The sequence below is a fragment of the Eurosta solidaginis genome, chromosome 5 (assembly GCF_040869045.1).
Source record: "Eurosta solidaginis isolate ZX-2024a chromosome 5, ASM4086904v1, whole genome shotgun sequence".
Classification (NCBI taxonomy): Eukaryota; Metazoa; Arthropoda; class Insecta; order Diptera; family Tephritidae; genus Eurosta; species Eurosta solidaginis.
The window spans coordinates 231,129,617-231,157,222 of record NC_090323.1 but is presented as its reverse complement, the minus strand read 5'-3'; the positions used below and the strand labels follow the sequence as shown (position 1 = coordinate 231,157,222).

Below are 27,606 nucleotides of genomic sequence, written 5' to 3'. Positions count from 1 at the left end.
TATAAGCAACGGTTAGTCTGGTGTTTTGCATAATAAAAGCTATAATAAAGTATCGGTTTGAAAAATTGAAATTCAAATTATTTAGGTATGTAGGTATAGATGACGTGATAAACGGATCGACCCATCACAACCAAATTTGCACCACCCAGTAGAAACCTTCCAAGGATGGTCGTAGGCTAAAAATAATTTCGATGCACCTCCCATACAAATGGAATCTTTGGCAGTGCAAAACTCTGAAGGTATTTATGATAAAACATTGAAATTCAGTAAGGAGTTATATGAGGTCAATCCCCAACACCACAAAATGGAATATATAATACTGCATATCTCTGGATGTAGTAATGCACAGTGGTCGGTCTTATATGGAGTTGGTGGCCAAAAATACTTCCGGTAGAGATATCAACGAGAAAATTTGGTCACGGCTTTACAAATATTTGAGAATTTTAGGGTGATATCTTCATACCAACCCACAACCACCCACTTTTATCGCATGCATACAAAATGTAAGTAGATGTGGGGGCAAAAGTGGTAAGAAGTGTCTATCGCAAATGTTTAATAGGATTAAATAAAGAAATTAAAGTTATTAAAAGATCCTGCATACATAACAATAGCAAAACAACAAACACACACAAAAGTTTACATTTGCATATCGTCGACTGGATAAAATAATGTCGTATGTTACATGTAAGTACATATGACATACGACAATAATTTATCAGGTTGAAGCTATCAGAAAACTGTCGCAAAACATAGTTAGTGGCAGAAAGTGGCAGCCGACTGACTAATAATAAGATATAAGGCCCAACGTGAGAATCGGTCAGGAACCTAACTAAAACTTTATCTGCAATTGAAATATTTGTGCAAATAAACACTAATAAAGGCACTGGTGACATTTTAAATAACAAAAAAAAAAAAAAAACAACAAAATAGAGGCACTAAAATTATTTTAAAATGACGTAAATACCTTCGACTTCAATATTCATTTTTATTTATTTCAATACAATGATATTTTATGTATTTTTAAACGGTTTATTTAGCTTGAGTTGACAGGCTGCACGGCCGCATGCACGGCCGTTGTGAACGAATCTTGTAATTGAAATTTAAGTAACTTCCCGATAAGCTACAAGCTTGAAACTTGGAATATAGTTCAGAACCCGATGACAATGCAATAAGAAAAAAACTGCCGCTAGGTGGCGCAAGGATCTCGATATTCGCAAAATTCGCATTTGTGGTTCGATTTGGCTCATATTTGGAACGCATAATACACGCAAGAATAGAAATCGACCTGTGAAAAAAAATCGCCGCTTGGTGGCGCATGGATCGAGATATTCGCAAAATTCGCATTTGTGGTCCGATTTGGCTCATATTTGGAACACATTATACATGCAAGAATAGAAATCGACCTGTGAAAAAAAATCGCCGCTAGGTGGCGCATGTATCGAGATATTCACAAAAATCGTATTTGTGGTCCGATTTGGCTCATATTTGGAACACATAATACATACAAGAATAGAAAGCGACCTATGATGCCCGATTTGGCTCATATTTGGAACAAATATTGCATCCAGTCCTGTAGAAGTGACATCAAAATATTTTGGAGTTGGAGGAGGGACAAGCATACGTGGCGCAGAGTCGAGTAAAGTCTTTGGAAGGATTATGTATTGAGGACTTAGGTTGTTACAAATTGTCAGGAAAGAGTCCTTGTAATAATGAGTCACTAAATGAACTAAATAGAATGAGAAATAATATGCAATTAAATAAAGACTAAAAACTTGAAAATAAAATAATTAAAAAAAAATTTTTAAGTTAAACGGTTTTATTTAAAACAATACTTACATGAAATAATAAAAATACGAAAAGATAGAAAATAATTAGATACGTCCTAGGTACTAGTCATCACACTCCTTATCAATCTAGGGCGTTGATCAGACAATTAAATAAAAGCGTTGGACGCGTCATATTTCTATTGATAGTCATAAGTAAAACCAACTGAACCTTAATCAGGTTATGCTACGCCTCACATTTTTAGAAATTTCACGCGCCCAACGCTTTTATTTAATTGTCTGATCAACGCCCTAGATTGATAAGGAGTGTGATGACTAGTACCTAGGACGTATCTAATTATTTTCTATCTTTTCGTATTTTTATTATTTCATGTAAGTATTGTTTTCTATAAAACCGTTTAACTTAAATTTTTTTTAATTATTTTATTTAATAACTTAAACTTGCACTTTATTTTTAACTTGCTCACACTGCAAAAAGCAACTAATACCATAACCTCACTTTTGAAGCTATTCTTAAAGAGTAAAGTTCGAATACAACAAAAACAAATATAGCTTTTAAAAGGCTGTTCTAATAAGAGACACCAACGACACATTTCGTGACAAACTTTTCACTTTGATTTTTTTTATTTTTGGCCTATGGAACCGACCACTGTGTAATGGTAGGATAATGAAAATTGGTAAAGAGCTATATGACGTTACGCTCTAACACTAAAATGTGGAATTGGGGAGAAGTGGGCGTGGCACCTTCCCTACAATTGGGATTTTTCAGAACTATGGCTGCCGTACAAACTTAGGTTATTTTAACAGCTAAAGTTTGACTGCAGAGTTGAGTTTGGATGTAATTCATTTTGCACTTTTAGTAATCTGCCGCCGGTAAACATTTTGTTAACTTCAATTTGTCTACATCTTAACTTCAATCTATCTACATCTTAACTTCAATCTATCTATATCTATATAAAATTCAAACAAACGAGACAACTTATCAATCCATTGACACAGTCTTGAAAGAATCTCAGGCTGTGCATTATCCGGTTGAGTTTCTTAACTCCTTGGAGCCATCAGGAATTCCTCCTCATCGATTTATCCTTATAAAAGGGTTCATAATAATTATGCTTCGTAATTTGGATCCTCCGCGCTTATGTAATGGGACAAGCCTTAACATCACAAAAGTTTTACCGAATGCCATTAAAGCAATGATTTTATCAGAAAATTTCGAAAACAACAAAGTTTTCATACCAAGGATTCCATTAATATCGACATATATGCCTTTCAATTTTAAACGCTTCCAATTTCCTATTAGGTTGGCTTTCGCAAAGTCTATCAATAAAGTGCAAGGACAGTCATTAGCTGTAGTAGGAGTCAATCGTACCAACTCATGTTCACCTTTGGCCAATTACACATACATACGTAGCCTGCTCCAGAGTGGGCTCATCGAAAAATCTTTTTGTTTATTGTCCAAATAATATTTCAAAAATTTTTGTATATCCTATGGTTTTTAGTAGTACCTCAAAGTTGAGAAAAAATAGCAAAGTGATGCACTGGGCGACGATTGTCAACGCCAATGACATGTTCATGTAAAAGAGGGCAGTTCAAAGCCTTGGCTATTCATTGAAATAGGGGAGTACTGTCGTCAAATTGCTTAGCTCTGCGCTAGTTCTGAGCTAATATTTTTTTCTACAGTACGCGTTTAAGCCACTATCAAAGTGTGTGCACCAATCGTTTGAAAAACATGAATAACCCTGCATTATAATCAGTTTCCTTTTACTAGGGTTTTAAGTTTTGAATTCGTTCCGCAGTTCCAGGTTTAGTTACTATAACGGTTATGGATGTGGTTTAAATTCCGTGTTGGGTTTAAAGTGCGGGTTTAATTTATTTATTTATTTGATTTTTGTTTCAATTCGGGGTTTGTGTCCGGTATGGCTTCTTTTCAAGCTCAAGTTTCGCCTGCTCTATCCCTTCGCATTTCATATTTTGGTTACTAAAATAATGTTATGTCTTCGGTTTCACTATATGTATTAGGTTCGTCGTGATATGGGAGTATGCCTATGAAGATATGACAAAATCCCAAGCGGCATAACCCAAACTTTTTTATCGTGCAAATTGGTCATAGTGTGTAGTTTGCGCTTTTTCACGAAAACCAATCGATAGCTTTCCGGTAATAAACCAATGACTTTTCGATAGCATATCGATAAATTTTCGATAGCAAATCGATAACTATTCTAATACAAATCGATAACTCATCGATGATCCTTTGATAATAAACCGATAACTCTTCGAAAACAGTTGTTATCGACCACAATCTGATAACACGGCGATGGCAAATCAATACTTACTTACTTAATTGGCGCTTAACCGTCTAAACGGTTATGGCCGTCCAACAAGGCGCGCCAGTCGCTCCTTCGCTCCGCCAACCGGCACCAATTGGTCACACCAATGGAGTTTAAACGTTTTCCACCTGGTCCTTCCAACGGAGTGGAGGCCGCCCTCTGCTTCCATAGGCGGGTTCCGATAGAAACACTTTCTAGGCCGGAGCATCGTCTTTCATTCACATAACATGGCCTAGCCAGCGTAGCCGCTGCGCTTTAATTCGCTGGAATATGTTGATGTCTGCGTATAGCAAAGTACAGCTCATCATTAAATCTTCCTCGGTACTCGCCATCGCCAACGCGTAGAGGTCCATAAATCTTTCGAAGAACTTTTCTCTCGAACATTCCCAAGGCCGCTTCATCTGCTGATGTCATGGCCCATGCTTCTGCCCAATATAGCAGGACGGGTACGATAAGTGACTTGTAGAGTATGATTTTCGTTCGCCGAGAGAGGACTTTACTTTTCAATTGCCTACCTAGTCCTAAGTAGCATTTATTGGCAAGATTGATTCTTCGCTGGATTTCAGTGCTGATGTTGTTGCTGGTGTTGATGCTGATTCCCAACTATATACAAGGCGAAAAATTACAAAACCAAAGAGAGTGGAAATCAGGAGCAACTGTGATAGCAAGTCTCAAACAGGCACTCCTTCATTAAGTAAACTTATTAGGAAGGCATCGGCAAACCTTCAAAACCCGCAGGGCTCAGGAGGGCATAAATCGAATTGGCTCTAGAGGTAAAGAAATTAAAGAATAGGTTAATTGCTAAGTATAGGGCTAAGTATTGCAGCCGGGAATGTGTCCCCGGGAATGCGACCTAGGAAGAACTCGATGAATGAAAATAAGCTAGTCAAGCCCACTAACTCAGCAAAGGTCTTCCGCCAGGGCACGAGAGGAATCACTAGCGTTAGCCTCTTATGCAGAAAAAGGTCGAAAGAAAGAAGGACGCGACAGCTCAAAAGACGGGAGTGTAGCACGTAGCCAAACCCAAAAACGCCAGTAAGAAAAAATTATTTTGGCCAGGCCTAATACGATCAATATTTCGAAGGCTGGAGATGATACGTATGCTGACATACTGCTAAAGATTAGGAGTTGTGATGAATAAAAAGCCCTTGGGGGCGATGTCCAAACTAACAGAAGGCGAAGAGTCGCGATAAATTAAAAGCCCTTGGGGGCGACGTGACCAAAACTTCAAAGCAACGGCAAGCATTATGTAATAACGCCGTAGGAAGAATAAAGGAATGGCTAACGTATATGGGACTAGATATAGCCATCAATATGACAGTAGTGGTTTTGGTGAGCTCAAAGCGGACTGTGAATGAGTTAGTCCTAACCATAGGAGAATTTATAAATGTCTCGAAACCAAATTTGACAAGGGATGACGGAAAATCGTTCCAATATACATGAATTCAAAGCCTTACTTGAATTATTTAGAAGTAAACATTCACTCTACACTAAATTTTAAAAGAGCATTTCAGGGCGGTGGGGACAAAGTTTTTAAGGCCCTAATGTGAGTTATGTCCAACATCGGCCGCCCAGGCGAAGGTGCCCGTCAGCTATTTTCCAACGTAACCAGTTCAATAATATTATACGCAGGAACAGTGTGGCACGGGATTCAAATGTCCCAAGAAAAAGATATACTGGCAGCCTACTATATTACTGTGCTTATCGGACGGTGTCTGAATACGCAATCCCTGTTTTATCACCGATCTCAGTAGATCTACTTTTTAATGAAACGGCTGTATGTAATTGGAGTCGGCCGACCATCTGAGGATGCCAAGAACGGTGTATGTCATGACCAATAGTTAGGTGTGGCAAAAACGGTGGGAAGAATCGTATAAAGAGCGCTGGACGTTCATGTTAATTCGGAATATAGCTGAATGGTATGGGGGGGAAGCGCTGCATAGATATAGAATTGGCACGGTGGTTTTACGTAATGTTTACGTAGGATACAGAAGGTTTATTTATGTCCACACTGTCTCATCAACTGTTTTAATGTTATGGTCAACGGCGGTTCCACGAGCTGTGCACACACGAATAAGGCAGTGCGCTGCCACAACGTCCAAAAAAACTCTACCTCTACCCGACCACAAACTATAGCTCTTCCTTTTACCCAAACACCTTTTCTTGGTCTCTTCGTATTGTAAAAACAAATTTGTTGAGTTATCATCCATAAAGAAACACAAAATCCATCTTCCGTAACAAACGGTTAAACAAAATCATGAATAAAAAAAAGACTTATGGAGTAACCGGGCTTGAGTTTTGCATAGGTTATTAATGTTTATTGCAGCATTCTTTTATCATCTCTATACTATACATATGTATATATGTACTTTAAAGTTTATGGATGACCTTCCTCATTCCGATTGTAAACTTTGCTACGCATCGTTAAATGAAAATCGAACCTGTTCACCTCTTCACCAATCTATCCATCAATTGCATTGCCAAATTCAAAAAGACAGTTAAACGAATTTCTTATACAGAAGTGACAAGTTGTCGTTAAATATGCAAACTGAATTTTGTTTGACTTTAATATTTATTGGTGTGATTGTAATATTTGTATGTTGTAGATATGTACTCGTATGTAGGATTATTCATTTATCACGCTTTGCTTGTTTTTATAATTTTGTGTTGTCGCGTTTTCTGCTGCCCCTCTTCTTCTCACTTGAATTAACAATTTAGTATTAATGCATGGTTGCGTATGCCGCCACGGTCATTGTACCAAAACAAAAGTTTTATACAACAACATTTTACAACAATAAGTAAGGAAGTCTAAGCTTAGGCGAAACCGAATATTAAATACCCAGCTGGGTGCTCTCATATATATATATATATTGTGACGAATATTAGCATCACTAAGCCGATACTAAACAGCCACTTGTATGTACCTAAACGATTCAATCATCATTTAGACACATACATACAGGGCAGCGGAGAGATACTCACAAACGCATGTAATGATCAGCCGAAGTAGTACTCACATATACACACGCATATGGCTACAAACTACAAATATACATGTATATGGCTGGTAACCAAGCATGAAGTTCGCGAAATTAATAGACCTTAGGAGATATGGGTACACGAGGAAACCGAGAGTATAAAAGCAGCGCAAGCTGAGGCACGACTAATCAGTTTTGATTTAAGCACGCTATTGATTGTGAAGTATAAGTGTTATTGTGAAGTACTCTCAAAGTAGTCTAATAAAGACCATTTTGCATTATCGAATATTGGAGTTCTTTATTCAACAATTTAGCGATTCGAACGTTAGCAGGACGTTGCAAATAAACGGAATTTCCCCAAATTCGTTACAATATATTAAGTTAATAAATAGATGCAAGGCGCGTTGACCTCCAAAGATATTTTAGGCCGACCCTCTTCCAATTTGCGTCGTACTTTTTTTAAATTTCACCTACAAATTGGCGGGAGGGCAACTACGTATTTTACGCCGACTCCGAAGGGCAAGAAGCTTTTCTTGGCTGCCTAGCGCCGCTTAGATAGATAGACTTTTTCCTAATTGAAAAAACTTGTTACTTAATTTCTGATGCACTCTGCTAGAATAGAGAGGGTTCAAAGAAAATTCATTAGATTTTGCTTAATTTCTATTAACTTTGACGATCCAACCCCATCCTATTACTCGCGATGCATGCTTATCAATCTCCAGTCTCTTGAAATCCGGAGAGCTGCGCATCTACTAATGTTTGCTTATGATCTCATCACTGGCTCTTTGGATTGTTCAGCTCTTCTAGCTAAAGTTAATTTTAATGTACCTAATAGGTGTCTTCGTACTTTCTTGCCCTTTTACTTGCGTGTCGGTAGAGCTAACTATTGCATGTTTGACCCGATTTTCCGCGCACTTACCGTATTTAATAGACTCTCAGGGAGTTTCCTTCTTGATTTCTCTTTGTCGAGAAGTACGTTCAAGTCTTCTCTGGATTTGTGGCTGTAATTTATTTTTATTATTTATTCATCTCATTGTTATCTTTTTTCTTTTTTATTATTTACACGGTAATTAATATATAAGTTTGACTATATAGTTTTTATATCTTTCTATTCATATGTATCTAGTCTGTAAGATTCTTTTCGTTCATAGACTTAATAAACATATACAATAGATACAATAGATACCACATCACGGCGGCCGCTAAATCTATATGGGAAACATTTAAAGAAAAATATCACGAACATTAAATTATATGAAAGTTGAAATATATTACCTATACACTAGGCCGGGTCGATTTGTGGGGAGGCAAAAAAATCGCCCATTGCTCTGTGAAAATCATAATCTAGGGATCAAAATAAGAAACTTTGCCGAAGGAACCATACCTCTGAAACGAATTCTGATGTCCCCCAATTTGGGTCGAACTTTTGGGTAGGGGCAAATCTTGAAAAATCCCACTTTGATCCATTTAGAGTGCTCCAATCGAGTCCAAATGTATGACCGACCCCCACTAACTTTGGAGGCCCGACCCACCGATGCCAGTGACACACCCCCTGGAACCCCTCTGGGGGTTCACCATACAAACATTTCAAAAAATCGCTGGTTTTGCACTTTACATGAAAAAATCAGAGAAATGCCTATGTTTTTTCTTTTTGAAGTTTATTTTTCTCTTTAGAAATTTATTTAGTCAGAACATATGTAAATGAAAAAATGAATTTAACTTAGTAATAGAAAACAAATTAAAAAAAAATATTAGAAATTAGCGTTTTTACAACCCTTTTAAAACCAAGGCATCACTGTGATGCATTTGCATGTCGTAAACATAGTTGTGTGGGTTTTTTATTCAACCGTTTTAAAAAATGAAGGTATCACTGTGACACAATTGCAGATCGTAAAATTGCATGTGTTGTTTTTTTAAGCCACCACAAGACACAACAGGTAGAATTGAAATTACCATTTCATTCTTATTACCTCGTCTCGTAGACCATATATAACGCAACAGTTTTTGTGAATGCATTAAGTCGTTGTGAAGAACTCAAAGTGTGAAGTGCTAATTTCAGATAAAAAAATATTTAAAAAAAAATAATACGTGAATACGATTTTCACAGAGCAATGAGCGCTTTTAAATCAACCCGCCCTACTATACACATATAAATTTCGTCTTTGGCAAGGACGGTAACTGTTATCGAAACAATGTTCATACAAAATCTCGTTAAAATTGATCGCTTTTTGTGCGACTCAAAGTTTTGTGAAGATCTTAACTAAAAGAAGCGTACCAATTTTTCTCAGATCTATATAGAATGCCAAGACCCATAATTCTGCAAAATTACAAAGTGTTACTAACGGTTTCTGACTTCCGTCTTGCAAAACTTTCAAATTTTCTTATACGCCCATTTTCCCAAAATTTTATTAAATTGCTATTAAGCTTTTTGTTCAAAAACAATCCTCATACCGACGTTCGTTAGTATTGGTCGAATTTTGTTCCATTTATGTCATTAATTAAAAGTATTATAGAGATATTACCTTAAGGAGGGACGTCCACGCCCAATTTTCAAAGGTTTTGAACTGTCGTTCTTTGCTACACTATACCACTACTGAGGTGATATACCAATATAGTTAATCTACATATTTTTCAGTTTTAGTTCAGAAAGTTACAATTGAAGTTCAGAAAATTTTAATTGAAGTTCAGAACTTCCAATTGAAGTTCAGAAAATTGCTATTGAAATTCAGAAAATTTCAATTGAAACTCAGAAAGTTATAATTGAAGTTCAGAAAGTTACAATTGTAGTTCAGAAAGTTGCAATTGAAGTTCAGGAAGTTGCAACTGAAGTACAGAACTTCCAATTGAAGTTCATAAAATTACAATTGAAGTTCAAAACTTCCAATTGAAGTTCAGGAAATAAGAATTGAAATTCAACTGAAGTACAGAACTTCCAATTGAAGTTCAAAACTTCCAATTGAAGTTCAGAAAATAAGAATTGAAATTCAGAAATTTTCAATTGAAGCTCAGAAAATTAGAATTGAAGTTCAGAAAATTACAATTGAAGTTCAGAAAATAACAATTGAAGTTCAGAATTTTCCATTGAACATCAATTTTAATTTTTGGAACTTCAATTGTAATTTTCTGACCTTCAATTTAAATTTTCTGAACTTCAGTTGTAATTTTCTGAACTTTATTTGCAACTTTCGGAACTCAACGTCGTTTGATTACCGGCATGAACAAATTTTAACTTTTCGTCTCCTAAATGTGGGCGGCGCCACGCTCAAATTCCAAAATTTAACAAAATTTCTTTTTTTGGGTCATGAGGTCAACGCACATATCCAGTTTCATCCGTTTTTCGGTGTTTGGTATTAAATTATCGCATTTTTAGATTTTTGTAAATGTTCGATATTGAAAAAGTGGGTGTGGTTATAGTTCAATTTTCAATATATATGTATTATGGGGCAAGGTTTGATAGTGTAACGAATTTTGGGGGAGTTCCTGATAATTATGCACCTTCTGCTAACGTTCGTAACGCTGAACTTTCGAATAAATAACTCCAATATTCAGTATTGCAAAATGGTTTTTATTTAGACTACTTCACCATTCTACTATTGCTTAACTAATAGCGTGTTTAAATCAAACTGACTAGTTATCTCTCAACTTCGCTGCTTTTATATTATCTGTTGCCTCGTTCGCATATTTCTCCTAAGGTCTAGACTTTTTCACGAACATGGAACAGTTGTATCGCATACTTGGTTATTTAGCTATATGCGTGTGTATGTGTGAGTAACAACTTCTGCTCTTAGCTGATGGCTACATATGTATATGTGAGATAATCTCCTCACTTCGAGCTGCTAGTTTTGTGTGTGGAACATTCTTCGTTGCCTTGCACATACAGTGTGTGGCTGCTTGCTTTTTTTGTTGTTGTGATTATTTACTAACATCATAGTGATGCTAACATTCGCCACAATAGTATACAAAATTCCGTAAAGATCTGTCAAATTTTTGCTCAAGTTATAGAGTTAACGAACGGACAAACATGGCTCGATCAAAATCTTTTTTAATACTGTTAATTTTGATAAAAGAATTTCTATATGTTTCTCGAATTCTTTATGCCATTACCGCTATTTAATCAAAGTTAATTTACCCTTGTTTACAAGTATTTGCTGAGTATAAAATCTGTATATATCATTGATAATGAAGCAATAAAGGAGCACAACAATAATAGTAACAAAATGTTTACGCAAAAGAGTCATAACAATATTTTTGCCAAGCAAAATTAAATTAAAAAAAAAAACAAAAAATGCGCCACACAAAAGAGTTTTAACCAACAACCGAATCAATTACAAAAAACAAAAAAAAAATAAGTTCGCAGTTTTTGTGAAAGGTGAAAAACATGGTAATTATTGTTTTTATGGCTTAACATCAACATAGTTAATATAACACTCGGCTGCATTTTTGTTACGAAATAACAACAAAGTATCATTGAAGTAATATGAAATACTTAAACTTATCATGAAAATTAGGGTGAGTGAATTTGATTTTTGTTACGGGTAGCAAGATCTTTCTGGCCGGAGGGGCATAGCAGGAGGTTTGCCGAAATAATTGGGTTCATCTATCAATGGTCATTGGGGACATTTGTCAATGGGAATCCATGTCATACGTCTCAAAATACTGGAAACCCCATTCTGCTGTAACTCTTTGGAGGATGATGAGGTGTAATCATCGAATCTGTTTTATGCTTAATTGCCCAGCTTTTGCCAGAACTAGGCGAAAGTATTTTTCGTCACGAAATCAGTCTTAACTGCTCTGATCGATATTAGAATATGCAATTAGAAACCCGTGGCATCAGATTTATTGTGACAAACTGGCATTATTTAAAAAATAGTTCCTGCTTTTTGCGTTGAGTCATTTAACGAGGGATCCGACAATAGCCGGCTGAAGCTTATAAACCATCTCTTGAGAGCCGCAAGGAAATGTTAGGTGTGCTGTTCATGATGAAATTATTGAGAAGTATTTGGAATAGTCCAAGTTTACTTAGTGCAAAGCTCGGGCAAATTAAAACACATACAAGTGCGACAAGATTATACACATAATACACACATTTTAAATAATTGGGTATCCAGCTTCTTCATAAGCGCTTCCCGTCAGCTACTTTTTGAGGCCTTCACGTCAGCACCTTTAGATCTTATTATAATATTCAGATATCAAACTGTATAATTAACTAAAAGAATAATCGAAGGACGGATAGTAGTGTAAGGAGTTTGCACACTAACATTCGGATTCGCACTAGGAAAATGAAAGCTTTAAGCCGCTCAAACGCTACTCAGGTATCATTTTAGCTTCTAAATACATAGATGATTATATACAATACAATGTTTGTTTGAATAAGGGAACTTTCACCAAATTCGAGATCGTACCAAAAAAAATTAAGTGAAATAAAGGCAAGATGCACTTGGATCATAATTATCACGTAACACAAGCAATTCTGTTCATAAATGCACCTTAGCGATCAATTTTCTGAGAAACCTATATTAAAACAAGTAAGGACGTCTAAGTTCGGGTGAAACCGAAGATTACATACCCAGCTGCACACTTGAAATGCTGTCGTTGTTTGTTTTATGTGCTTAATAGTGTTACAAGGCTTCGCAATAATACATATACATATGGTGCTATTCTGAACTAATTTTTCTTCAAGTTATGGCTCCCGAAACATAGAAAATTTCTTAGTCATAAAAGGGGCGGTGCCACGACCATTTTTTAAAATTTGAAGTTTTTCTATTTATTATTTTGAGATTCGTAACACCATTTTATTTTAGTTTCATGAAAGGTATAATTAAACTTGACTATTCGTAGTTATGAGACCACTACGCTTAGCTCATCAATGTAGCTCATCAATGTCATACACGTCGCATGGGTTGGTATGGTCGTGACGATGCACTTGACTTGTGTATTTGATAAATTATAAATAAGACAAGCAAGCCAGTTTAGCAAGAGTGAACTTAATAAGGATTTTTAAACTAATATTTTAACTTTTATTCATTAGTAAACCAAGCTCTTGTTACTACAAATTTATTTATTTTTTGTTATTAACGAAAGTGAATTTTATAAGGTGTGGTCTTGTCTACGTGCGCAGCATTTATCCAATTACATTACTGATGTCATAGATAAGTAATGCGCATGCGCCACTGCGCACCATTGAAAATCTAAACAACTGCATACAAATTTCTTGCAACTTGACTATTTATTACAAACTTTCAAAATTTATTTTAATTTTCGTGTTGTTCCGTGAAACGAAAACTTTATATTGTTGCCTTAAAATAATACGGTCGTACATGTTAATTGCCATTGCTCATTGCTGCTGTTGTAATAAGTACAATGTTGGTGGCACAAAACTCGGTTACTGACTTGAGTTTCGCTTGTGGTGATCATTTTGTGGTTTGGAAGTGAAAATTTTCACATTACAAGGTTTCTATCACAATAACACAACTTTAAAACAACAACAAATCACTCCCAGATTTGGATTGATGCGTATCTTAAAATTAGTGCAGCGAATAAAAAAACCAAAAGGATGCGCTGGTTACGATATGTTATGTGTGTGGACGAAGATGCTCCGGCTAAGAAAATATTTCAGTCGACACCGCAGTTTGGAAGCAAGTGAAGTGAGAGACCTCCACCGAACTGGGAGTGGCGGATGGAGGAAGACTTGACTTGGTGCTCTCAATTGGCGTCAGCTATCTCGAAACAGGGAAAGTTGGCGTGATAAAATGGCTTAGGCAGTCAATTGCCAATTGAATCTTGATCACTTAAATCGAGGCCCACGCATCGGTCAGGGACACTTAATGCAATTTTTACTTCCCGAGTACTTACTTATTTTAGTCGGCAATACATATTAATCCCCGCTTTCTAAGAGTAAAAACACAGACCTAGCTCCAAAGTTAAGATCTGCACAAAGCTTAACGTAATCGCAAAGACTCTGAGCGGGGTAAAATTGCAGACCTCGCGCTCACCACACACAGTGCAATATCGCACATTTAATGGCACACCTACGTCAAGGATAGTGTCGTACTAAATCAGGTATAAAGCCGCTGAAGCTAGCATAAACAAGTCAAATTATTTGCGGGTTCATAGCTGCAGATAGCAAACACTATATTATCCAGCTTCAACATCAAGGTCTCTTTGAAATTTAGAGAAAAAACTTTTGCTAACTATTCCATTAAAAAAAGTTCTTCATGAAGGAAGGAATATCAGTGTTCCTGCTCTACCATAAAAACTAATCCGCAGTGGGCCAAACTATAGCCGAATATAAATCCGGGACGTTCCAGTGCTTATAGTGTAGGTAGAGTTTAGAGGAAAGTAAAGTGGCGGGTGTAACCGCCAAATGCTTCCATAGGTTAGGTTAGGTTAAGAGGGCGTGCGTGAGTGTTACCCACACTTCCACTCGGAGACATTTTTGTCCATTTTGAGTACCCTCAGTAAGTACAGGGTGGCGGCAAATTCGTTTAGCTCCATTGCCTCCTAGTGGTCCTCAAGGAACGACTTGCTTTCCCTGATGAAACTAAGAAGAAGTGAGACGTCCACCTCACCAACCTCTGCCAGGCTGTCGAAGAAGCGTGAGCCCAGAAATCTGAGCCTTCTTCTTTGAAGCGCCGGACATCGGCAGAGAAAGTGGTAGATCGATCCTCTTCCTCCTCATCCTGACAGCTTCTGCAGAGGGAGCTTGTTGGTATTCGCCACCGTCGTAGCATTGGTGTGATAGCACAATGACCTGTGATGACACCCGTGAGTACCCTCACCGCAGATTTGTTCAGTTTGAGAAGGAAGCTGGTGCCTTTCCTATCCAAGCATGGCCATAAAGACCTTGAGGCCTCGCAGTCAACCCTATTGGTCCATAGCAAGTCCGTTGCCCTGTTCTCATATTCGTTGATTCTCCCTAGGAGATAACACAGCGGCGGTCGGACGGAGCTGTCCACCTCATTTATGTCTAAGTCGGAACCTTTCCTAGCCATCTCATCCGCGAGTTCATTCCCTTCAATGCCGCTGTGCCCAGGGAGACATTGGGGCTTCCCTAACTTTACTGTTTTGCTGTTAATACGGTTATACACTTAAATATTCAAACTGGGGGTATCAACCGAAAATCGATAGTCTCAACCGAAAAAAACTTTATGTTAGGAATGCACATCCATTCATCAGTATATCTGTCAGCATTTTTGTCCGAGCGCTCATTATCACACCTTTTTTTTCGTCATTTATAAAGCTAAAATTGGATATGAAGGTTTCAAGCCCGGGTCAAACTTCTGTCAGAACGAAAAGGGCGACGTGGTAACCAACGTTCAGGGAGCGCTCAGATTTGAGAGGGAAATTGTCTATGTACTCTTAAACGAAGTTAGCTTTGAAGCACCGAGCGAAGGTGATAATGTTCCACCTGCCCCTTACAGTAACTGCTACTGGAGCATTGTATAGTATACGTCTAAATAAAAATAGAAACCTGCACTTGAAATATTTGTATATGTGTGTGAAAAATCGCAAAAAAACATCCGTTTGTACTGGACAACAGTTAGTCAGATTAAACTTCAGCGAAACTATTAATATTAAGAAAAAAGGGCAAATACTACATTTGGTAGAATTCTATCGAGGTTTGTCAAAATAAGAAAAAAATTCAAATACGTATTCGAAAAAAAAAATTAAATAAATATTTTCTACGGAACACACATGTGAAATTCAGTTTTCAAATTTCGATTTTCTCTTAGGCTGACGGCAGAGTGGAAGCGAGAAGCGTTGTTATAATATAAAGCAGGTTAAGGGGCTTAGGTATGCCTGTCGTAAAAGGCGACTAAAATACCAAATTGATTTAAAGGGTTGTGTAGCGCAACCCTTTGAAGGTGTGGCATACCTGCCGCGGGTATATTCTAAGCCCCCTAACCCGCTTTATATTATAACTGTTAGAGAGTTTGGCGGCCACCGTGGTGTGATGGTAGCGTGCTCCGCCTATCACACCGTATGCCCTGGGTTCAACTCCCGGGCAAAGCAACATCAAAATTTTAGAAATAAGATTTTTCAATTAGAAGAAAATTTTTCTAAGCAGGGTCGCCCCTCGGCAGTGTCTGGCAAGCGCTCCGATTGTATTTCTGCCATGAAAAGCTCTCAGTGAAAACTCATATGCCTTGCAGATGCCGTTCGGAGTCGGCATAAAACATGTAGGTCCCGTCCGGCCAATTTGTAGGGAAAAATCAAGAGGAGCACGACGCAAATTGGAAGAGAAGCTCGGCCTTAGATCTCTTCGGAGGTTATCGCGCCTTACATTTATTTTTTTATTTATTTTTTGTTAGAGAGTTTAGCTTGATCACAAATTCTTCAGTTTGAGATGTCTCCTCTACCGAAAAAGCGTTTATGTTGTTACCTTTTAATATAGAATGTAATTCTTTACACTTGCCATTCAATAAATAAACGCATTAAGGAAAATGTTCAATTTGTATTAGATGTTCTTCGGGTGAAAGTTTCGGTGAAGGCGCCACATGGAGCTTTCCTACATTATTCCAAGTGCTAGCTAGATAATTAGCCGCTGACCGGATATACAATTTTTCAGGAGCAATAAACAAATTGTTGTGTATTGATGCAACATGTTGCTAAAGAGTTACTCGGTATTTTCGCTTTTGCGGTAAAAAAATCTATGGATGGGACCATTTTCCACTTCCTAATCTTTAAGTGCGAATAAAATATAACTTACAGCCAAAATGGTCTGTACGAAGTCCGTTTTCTGAAAAATATCACGGTGTGCAAGCAAACAGCTCTAATTTCGTAATACTTTGTTATTAATATACGACAAATTAAATCAGTTTTCACTTTGATTCCAACTCCAGCCATCATATCGGTTTCGTTTATTGTAGTTAGAGATATTTTAATTTTAATTGCATTAATACTAAATAAATATTTTCAATTGGTATGCGCTTACCGTCGTTAGCAGGCAACGTGATTCACGTATCGCTCCACAATATCCCAAAAAGCTCATAAAGAACATTAAACTGCCAATAGCAATTAAAACGTACGCCATTTGTTCGATGACACGCGGCTGTGTGAATTGCTGAAATTAGAAAATGAAAGTTTTTCTTTATATGAAATTTATTTATGTTAAATCTTTAATGCAATAAAAAAACTGCAATTAAAATTATGAAGAACAACCAAAAAAATAACTAAGTAAGGCTAAGTTTATGATAGAGCGTAATCGCATCGCGCGATGCGACGAGAATCGCTGTTAGCGATATGGAGATGTTTATGACAAAGCGATTTAGCGTAAAGCGAATTGAGCGAATACAAGCGACAAAAGCGACGAAAATTTGCAACCAAAATATTTTGATTCAGTTGAGCGAAATTAGCGAAACAATATGGATGTTTTTATTGAAAAGGTACGTGACAAGCAGTGTTTAAGGAATTTGCATCATGCAGATTACCACAATCGCGATTGGATGCACTTGATACTTTTTTGTCTTATGTATACTTTTTAAATATTTTTTTTCGTAACAAATTGCTATTTTCTAATAATAAAATTTTACGAGTTAATGTACGCATGTTGCTTTCTCTACACTGCCACACCGTGAATAAAGAGATGTTGAGGTATATTGTTAGGCATTCCATCGCTTGCGATTTCGCTTTACTATAAACACTCAATCGCCAGCGATAACGCTAGCGAAAATGTAACAAGCGATGCACAGTGTTTCGTGTAGAACAAGCTAGCTGGACAAAAACAAAGTTCTTATTCCAAGAAAAGTGTAATGAGAAATGAAAGAAAACAAACAAAATTACGGGATTTTTGCTTTTTTTTTTTGATATTTTTGCTCATATATATTGAGTAATTGAAGTAAGAAGGCAGGAGTGGCCGTAAAATGCATTGATCAATTTGCAAAATTCTTGTTGAATATTAAGCTTCATATTTCTTTTAAGTGAACACCTTTATATAATTTTTTTGATGGATTCTAAGCTCGAAGGTAAGTAAAATTTTTTAATAGTAATTCTTTCGCAATTAGAGTATTTTCAATTTATTTAACATTCCGTTATTAAGAAAAAAGGTATTTTTTCTCTATATTTTTAACTTTAGGGACAATAAAGTTACATACATCCGCCGACATCCGGGCTAAATTTTACATATGTTATAGTCGCAAGTATTCTCTAATAGCCGAAAGAAAAAACCATTGCGAATTCTTTGCACATCTATTTTTAATTTTTTTTTTTTTTTGTAGATTTAGTTATCTCTACATATAAAATAGGATGTATGTACGTACCAGCTCCTACGAGATATTTGAACCTTTAAAGCTGATCTACAAACGGCAAAACCAATTCTCAGGTATAGGGAACAAACACATAGCCATAAAACACACAAAAATAAACGCGCAAGGTCAACAAGAGCACACCACAAGCAAAAAGGCGAAGATCACTGACTTCAACCTGCCACAACCTACCGCACCAGTCATCAAGGCATAAAAACAGGTACATACAAAGCAATCCTAATGCAGGTATAACCACACAGGAACGCTACATAAAACAACCCCATTTGGTAGCATCTACGCCAATACCTGAATATAATATAAATACTGCAGATGGCAGCACAACAATCACCAACTATTCACCCTGTCGGAAAATCAACGACACAAAGCAGTTTAGTTATAACCGTACCAAGAACGGAGTTTTTTGACATTTGGGTTCAACATTCGAAGGAAACCAGATATAAAGAATTATTGAGTTTTGTTGTACTTAAGTACGATTTAGGCAAAGCAGACGAGTATTCGATAAAAAGTTTAAGCTTACAAATATCTGCATATTCGTCGAAGCTGGATCAAAAGTGGAACACTTCTGGAAGACATAAGGAGCGATTTTTGAATAAAAACTCGGAGTGGCTTTCGACTCCAGACTTGACATTTACAATAACGGTGGATTCAAAGTTGCCATCAGACCAACCAACCACTTCTTCAGGTAACCCCGGCCCCGGAAGACGAAAGAAGGACTTTCTTAGCTGCAGTGAAAAAACCAAACGGCGACGAGTGGATGACCTCTTGCAATCTAGAAGTCCTGGTGAGTTACTTTATGCAACAGAAATATTGCTAACATTATAAAAAAATCACAGGAAACCACTCAAATATCCGGCAAAAAGATAACATGTGAGCCAGATGCAAGATGCTTGAGCAATGTAGAAGCTTTAGCATACTACGTAGATAGCAAGTCGACGTCTCATGAGTACAAAACGACTCGGAAGTGGAGCATCAAGGTAGGTCATAAGGTTTATCCATCATTTTATAGTCTAAGAAAAGCTAAGGCAGAATGACATCCAAATGAAATTTATGTGGGTGAAACACGTGCGGAAATTAAAGTCCAGTCCGTATTAGATAAAAATGTTGAGCGTTTAGTTTTAGCAAATCAAGAAGTTTTTGTTAGTTTATTACCTACAAACTTGACGTATACTTTAATCAGCAAGTGGGGTTGCGATGGAAGCTCTGGCCATAGCACATATAAGCAAAAGTTTACATGCAGTTCTGACACTGATGAGTTTTTGTTTATATTTTCTTTCGTTCCTCTTCAATTACAGGATGAAAAGGGTAACATTGAATCTCGACCTTCTTCTATCATGTATTGTCGTCCAATTAAATTTATTTTTTCTAAAGAAACAAAAGATTTTATTGTTTTTGAAACGAACAAAATTTTAGAGGAGATAAATGCGTTGTTGCCAACAAAGTACATGCTCGAAGAATACGAAGTTTCCGTAAATCACAATATGCTTCTAACAGTGATTGACGGAAAAGTTTGCAATGCTTTGACTGAAACTTCTTCCGCACAAAAGTGTTATATTTGTGGTGCCACTCCAAAAGATATGAATAATGAGTTACGGGACTTTACGCCTAACCGAGATAATCTTTGTTTTGGTTTGTCTACTCTCCATGCATGGATAAGATGTTTTGAATGCTTGCTTCACATAAGTTATCGCCTCGAAGTAAAGAAATGGCAGCTTAGTAATGAGGCAGATAAAGAGAGTGTAAAGCTACGTTCCAACGAAATCCAGAATAAATTTAAAAGCGTACTTGGTTTGATAGTAGATAAACCAAAACCAGGTTTCGGCAATACCAATGACGGCAACACTGCTCGTAGGTTTTTCGAAAATTCTGAGGCTAGTGCAGAGATTACGGAATTGGATGTAACGCTCATCAAAAGATTCGACACTCTCCTTCGCGCATTAGTATCTGGGTACAATATAAATATCCAAAGATTTGAAAAATTTGCGATCGAGACTAAAAAACTATACATAGATCTCTATCCATGGTTTAATATGCCTGTTACAGTTCATAAAATCTTAGTGCATAGTACTGATATTATAAAATCAGCAATTTTACCTATTGGTCAACTTTCAGAGGAAGCACAGAGAGCCCGTAGCAAAGATTTGTGACGATTCAGGGATGATAACACACAAAAGCAGTCGCGTGAAGCCACGAATAGAGATCTTATGAATATGTTGCTTATAACACCGGATCCTTTAGTTAACAGTTTTAGGGAGATACCTCAGAAAAAATTTAAAAGTCTGACTTCAGGAGTCTTAAATTTACTGTCCCCCGATAATGTTGAGGAGTCAATAAATACCCCAGTTGTTTCAAGCTTTCACAGTAGTGTTGCTGATGCTCATGACTATTCCACAATGACTCATCGAATGAAAATGATGATAGCGCATAATAACATAATTATAAAAGATAACATACCCTATAACTTTTTGTTGGATCAGGTTTTATTTAATTTAAATCTATTGCCTTTTCTACTTTGTATGATACTTTACTTTTAAGTTTTTGTAATAAGTAATTTTCACATAATTAATTTAATTATTATTTACATTTTTATTATTATTATTGTAATTCACTTTTACATTCCTGACTGGTCCTATAAAATAATTTCGTAAAAATTGTAGTGACAGGATAAATACACAAATAAATACAAAATATGTACATATGTATAGTCACTCACATAAATAAGTAGACACCCCTTTTTGGACAATTCTTACAATTTTCGCTTTCGCAAATTTATTTTAACTAATTTCCCATAAGAAAATTTGTCACGATCTATAACAAAAACTAAATTATATTTAAAAAATGTTTGAAAAATTAGACGAATTTATTTTCCGAATTTTTAGAATTTTTTAGAGCATTGAGATTTGTAGTCCATTCAATTTAAGTACAATAAAGTAATATTCTTAAGTTCTTTAAATTTTTTTGGATCTATGTCACTTATTCACATGAGTTACTGTATATGAAATAAGCAAATGTATGTATATGAAATAAAATTTTGGAAAAAAATAAAAAAAAAAGAACATATGGCTGAAAAAATGACGTAGTTGTAATAAATGACTGCATATGAAACGGAAAATCTCATAAAATAATATTGTCCAGCTAGCTTGTTCTACACGAAACACTGTGCGATGGAGCGTTTCTCGTCGCATCGCGCGATGCGATTACGCTCGTTCATAAACTTAGCCTAAAGTGAAACTAAAAAGTATACATTTGTAGGTTAGCGTAAAGCATTTAAATACTTCTCGATTGTATGTATGTATGTACGTATGCATGTATGTACTTAGAATCCAGCAAGCTTGAAAGAAGCTATCTAACTTCTTGGCCATTGACTTGGTTAATAACGGATTACGTTGCGCGGAAATCGTGAGAATAGCGGTCATTAAATAAGAAAAGTGTAACAATAATGAGCTGAAGTCTTCATTAACTTTACGTAATTTTCTCAAGCTTTCAACTTTATTTTGCTTCTCCTTTTACTATTATTTTATTCTATTTTTTTTTTTTTTTTTTTTGCAATTTCAAGATGAATTTCGCAGCCATTATGGGCTAATGGTAACGAGTTTTTACTTAATCGCAGAAAGAAATAAATAGCAGAAATAAAAGATTTTAACTTTCTCGAGATGATGAATTTTCATTTAATTTGCGAAGCGAAAAACAAATTAAAAAAAGTTAGGAAATCTAAGTTCGGGTGAAACCGAACATTACATACCCAGCTGTACACTTGAAATGCTGTTGTTGTTTGTTTTGTGTGCTTAAGTGTTACAAGGCTGGGCAATAATACATACATATGCATATGGTTCTATTCTGAACTAAAATCATGATCTGTAAATCTTTTCTGAATTTTTCATGATTTTTTTCTGATTATACAGATGATTATACGACCCTTTCTAGAGACATTTATATAAAAGTGGGCGTGATCCAGACCTGTAAAGTACTGAGTACATACTTGTACTAGTACCAAATAAGTACAAGTACTCAAGTACTTCAAATCTAAGTACAAAGTATCAGTACTACGGTACTTGTACTTCGAATCCGAAAGTACAAGTAGATACACTTGCGAAATACTTGCAAGTACACCAAAGTAATTTTTATGATAAAATATATCACTTTGTTTCATAAATGGAAAATCAAAATATGAGTAAAATTTATATTAAAACAACATATCAAATAAGTACAAATTGTACAACAGCTGACAATGTTAAAGTAGTTTTGCGTTTGCCTTCATTAGTACTAGCTTTTTAAACGAAAAGTCCGTGACTGATTGCCTTCTAGGACTATAAATAATGCCTGCTAAGGAAAATAAACGCTCTACTGGGTCGGAGGAAGCTGAGAGTGTATTCATTTTGAGTGATAGGTCCTTCATAAGAGGATAACTCTGAAGCATATGGAAATATGTTGATGTATCATTAAAATACCTGTAAAACTCTTCTTCAACCATTTTGTCAAAGTTAGGTGATCGTAAGGGTGCTGGTTGATCCGCCTCAAAACCGTTCGATACTTATCAAAGTACTTCGAAAGTACTTACAAGTACTTTACTTGTACTTCAACAATTCAAGTACAAGTAACTCGATACTTATACCTGTACTCATTTTTCGAAGTACTGAGGTACTGATACTTGTACTTGTACTGGTCTGGCGTGATCCTTAACCAGTCTTATCCATTTTTACTAAAAAGGAAAATATGTGCTATAAGGAAAATATGTGTACCCAATTTTGTTACGATATGTAAATTTTTCTTCGAGTTATGGCTCCCGAAGCATTGAAAATTGCTTAGACAAAAAGGAGCGGTGCCAATTTTGTGTTTTCCAATTTAATGTTATAATTCAATTTAGAAAGTAAAATTCTATTGATACAAACTCTTCTTCGCTAAGATATAGCTTATTATTTTCGGCTACGACCCTTTTATATAAAATCTTTTATATAAAAGTGGGCATGGTCTTTAACCGATCTCGTCCATTTTTTTCTAGAAATATTTCCTGCTATAGGGAAAATTTGTGTACCCAATTTTATTACGATATGTAAATTTTTCTTCGAGTTATGGCTCCCGAAACATAAAATTGCTTAGTCATAAAAGGGACAGTACCACGCCCATTTTTAAAAATTTCAAGTTTTTCCTATTTATTGTTATAAATCCACTTGGGGAAATGAAATACCATTAATATAAAGGTCTTTTTTGCAAAGATATAGCTTATTTTATTCCTCCACGACCCTTTTAAAAACTTTTATATAAAAGTGGGCGTGACCCTAACAGATTTCGTTAATTTTTCTTCAAAGCATTCCTTATAGTAAAGGCAACCTCTCCTCCGAATGTTGTTACGATAGGTTTAACGATTTTTGATTTATGGTTAATAATATTTGTGCCACGCCCATTTTAAAAAAAATTTCCAAATTTTTATCAAGACTCTCAATCCACACGTCAAATTTCAACATTCTAGGTGTATTATTAACTAAATAATCAGGTTTTTTGTGTTTTCCAAAATGTTATATATTTAAAAAGTGGGCGTGGTTGGTTATCGTCCGATTTCGCTCATTTTCAATACCAATCTATTTTGGGACATGGCTCAACCAAATTTTTTTTCGATACTGATGATTTTGATATATGGAAGTCTATATCTATCTCGATTCCTTTATACCTGTACAACCAAACGTTAGCCAATCAAAGTTATAATACCCTGTGTACAAGTACAGCTGGGTATAAAAAAGTAGGACATTAGCCAACGAAAATGAAATGAAATTACATTTATTATAGATACAATGAGTGAACAGCACCTAAGCAGTGACTGGGTTCTTACTCGAACAGAAAACAGTTATTTACCGGTATTGTCATTTTACACCTCTTTCAAAGCACGCCATTGTTATCATATCACGAAAAGGGCCATATATTTGCCGGGCACAATTTTCTCTGGAATACCCAATACCGTACTTGGTACAGAGTTATAAATGAACCTTATTTTCCCCTATCTATTCAGTCAAAAATAGCATATCCAGTTATTTCGTTTCTTTTCGAACCTTCGTACAACACCTGCACTGTCGTTGTATTGGGCAGCAACTACCAAATATAACCTGCTACAGGCTACAGGCGCGCATGTGAAGGCCAACGACACTAATAACACCAACATTCGGCGCTCTTATAATACCTTGGACTATTGCAATTTAAATAACTGCTGTAGTATTAAGCTAAGGGAATCGGAGGTAGTAAGCCGACTCGCGTGAAATCTCGTTTGGTTTTGAATGCATCGGTTAGGTACTTCCCTATACTTATGGAGCTGATGAGGTATTTACTTTTTTACTGTAGCCGTGAGCTAATCCACGCTGGTAAGAGGGGTGCTGTTTACCAGGATGCTACCACCAGTCCCAACAGCGAATACACTCAGCAGATGACTTTGCACACTCTACTCGAAAGCTGGTAGGGTGGAGCCACTGACGAGGAATCCACCGGTGAAAGGAGCCTTTTTTCGCAATAGAGTTGGTTTGTTTCCGACCAGCCGACTCGCCTACTACGTTAACATCCCTCCCTAGCTTAAGGCAACGACTCCATTGCGATCGAACGTCGTACTGAAAGAACGTTAGAAAAAATTAATACTTGCAGCGATTTACTTTCGAGGATATTTAGGAAGAGCCTCTGCTACAATTTGCGCCGTGTTACTTTTTAATTTTTCCTGCAAATTAGCGGGACGGAACCTTGTACATGTTTTTGTGCCGTCTTCGAACACCAATTGCAAGGCATATGAATTTTCACTGAGGAGCTTTTCATGACAGACATATTAAAAATTTTTTAATATTTCTTTGCTCTGGATTTGAACCCAGGACTTTCGGTGTGGTAGGCGGAGCACTCAACCACCACAATACGGCAGCCGCCACTGAGAGGCTGAAACGGCTGATTCTAGCTAAGTCTTCAGTTTTCATACAAATATAATTTATCTGAAGTTTTTAGGGTCTATGCTCCTTCCAGTGGGACATAGCCCCTTCGGGTAGCCTCAGTCCAGCTTAGTTTTGTTGTGCATTCAGAGGAAACAAAGGTATGGTCAGCCGTACATGAGAATTAATCTTGCTTGAACTTCAACGACTTCATCCTCCCCTCCGTCCTCTCGAAAATGAACGCACGTCATCTTCCGCCTTCAATGTTAGGTCATTGGCAGCAAGTCGATTCCCAACTTGTTCCCCTCTGTCAGCAAAAAGCTGACTGCAAACTGCGGAGAAGTGGAAATTGATAAGTATCTTTTTTTGTAGTAATATGATGTTCATTGCTTGAAGTTCAAGCAAAAACTGATTGACTGTTTGTTTGCTTAAACTCCGTCGCTGAGCACACACCACATGTAGGTGAACGCTGAGTAGTTTTATGTATCTCTTGAGGGCACCTCTGCTCTGCTCTAGGTTGATACTGAACATGTCTTACCTCGGGTACCATATTCATACCCCACACATATTCTATATCTATTCTAATCAGGTACTGCTCCTGGTACTGGGTGAGGAGTAATTTTTTTATTTAATGGGATCCCTTCTCGTATTTAAAAAGTGGGAAATGCCGTTTAACTTTCCTAAATTTGCTTCACTGATTGGCTGCTTAAACAATTGGCAGCTAACTTCCACAATCGTGAAATGTTAACTAAAATTTCCATTACTAAAAGTGCTCTACTACTTTTCCCTACACATTAATTTAGATATTCATCGCCCTAATTTTGAAATATAACAACACAAACAAACATTTATCAAAAATTATGGATTTCGCGCATACAAATCGCATGCAGAAAACAATTTAACATTTCGTAGAGCTGCTGGTGGGAGCAGAGACCTTTACTGGAAACTGTCACGTTTTCTTTATTGTACGCTTTACGCTCAAACCATGTATTATTGTGTTTTCGAAATGCATATTCCCATTTGGAAGTATCAACTTTTGCACTGTGTACACCCAAACTATTTTATAAATTTGTGAGCGCCACATTAGAGCTGTCTAAAAGTTCAGAAATTTCAAGCAAATCCTCCGAAAATCAGAAAAAAGTTTTTTGGAAGACGCCAATAGCAAATGTTTAAAGGCGCTATGTGCCTTGAAAAACCTGTATAATGGGTTCGGAAAAAAAAATTGTTGAGAGAGTCTCCGGATTATTAAAAAAAAAACACAAGACGCGATAAACAACATACCACCGAAGAGATTTAGGCCCAGCACCTCTTTCGATTTGCGTCGTGCTCCTTTTAATTTTTCGTATAATTTCGTTAGACGGGACCTACTTGTTTTACGCTGACTCCGAACGGCATCTGTGAGGCAGATGAGTTTTCAATGAGAAGCAACAGTGATGTGGCTGCCAAGACGGGTATGACTCTTTCTTGGATGACAGCAAATTCTCGTCTTGTTCTCATTCACCGGAAGTCCCACTTTTTGCCTGTTTATCCAATCCAGAGAAGGAAGCGTTTGTTAAGGTCAACGACAGCAATGTACGCAGTTTTAATAGATTTTGGATTCATGATGCTCGTATTATCTTCCCAAGCATTAAGTTACAGACATCATACCCAAGGGACTCGCTCTATTTGAGAAGCCTCAGTTCATTTCTAATGGTTTGAAGAGATCCTTCCCAATGTTTTTGTTGTTGTTGTAGCGATAAGCACACACCCCGAAGGCTTTGGGGAGTGTTATCTATGTTGATGGTCCTTTGCCGGATGCAGATCCAGTACGTTCGGGTACCCAGCCCAACCATCTCGAGAACGATTTGGTATGACCACATGTCACCTTCGAGGCCATACCGCCCTCCCACCCCCTAGATCCATGAGGAGTTTGGTGGTCTCCAGAGCCTCGGTTGTTAATGAAACAGGATTAGCCACGGATAGGTGAGGTTGACAATTGGGCAATTGGCGCGGTTTGTAAGATCGCCTTTTTTATTGAACGGGGAGAACACACTTAAATACCAATCTGGAGCCATGCGTTCATCTTTTTTGCATATGAGTTAATACACGCTCTTTACCAACAATTCGCCTGCGCGTTTGAACAGCTTGGCGGGTAGTCTGTCGTTACCCGGCGCATTGTAATTCTTTTGCCGGGATATTGCCAATATTACATCGTTTTAGTCGGGTGATGGATCGTGCTTTTTGTTATAAGCGATTTGGTAATCAGGTTCGTCTTCTCCGTGTTAAGCCAGCAATAAGCAGAAGTGCTCCCGCACAACTTAAGCACACTATGTACGCCAATTACAGGGTCATCATTGGTATTCCTGCAAAATCTCTGCCGGCCTTGA

The 27,606-nt window shown here is 36.8% G+C and overlaps 1 protein-coding gene across 3 annotated transcripts in view; it reads right to left on the bottom strand.

Moving 5' to 3' along the window:
- The window catches only part of Tsp66E (Tetraspanin 66E), a 483,181-nt gene that overhangs the window by 365,043 nt on the left and 90,532 nt on the right, over window positions 1-27,606 (bottom strand). For all 3 annotated transcript variants that reach the window (XM_067788825.1, XM_067788827.1, XM_067788828.1), the window contains exon 4: window positions 17,024-17,152. In XM_067788825.1, the coding sequence (XP_067644926.1) occupies window positions 17,024-17,152 (129 nt within the window). The remainder of the gene's footprint in view (window positions 1-17,023; window positions 17,153-27,606) is intronic.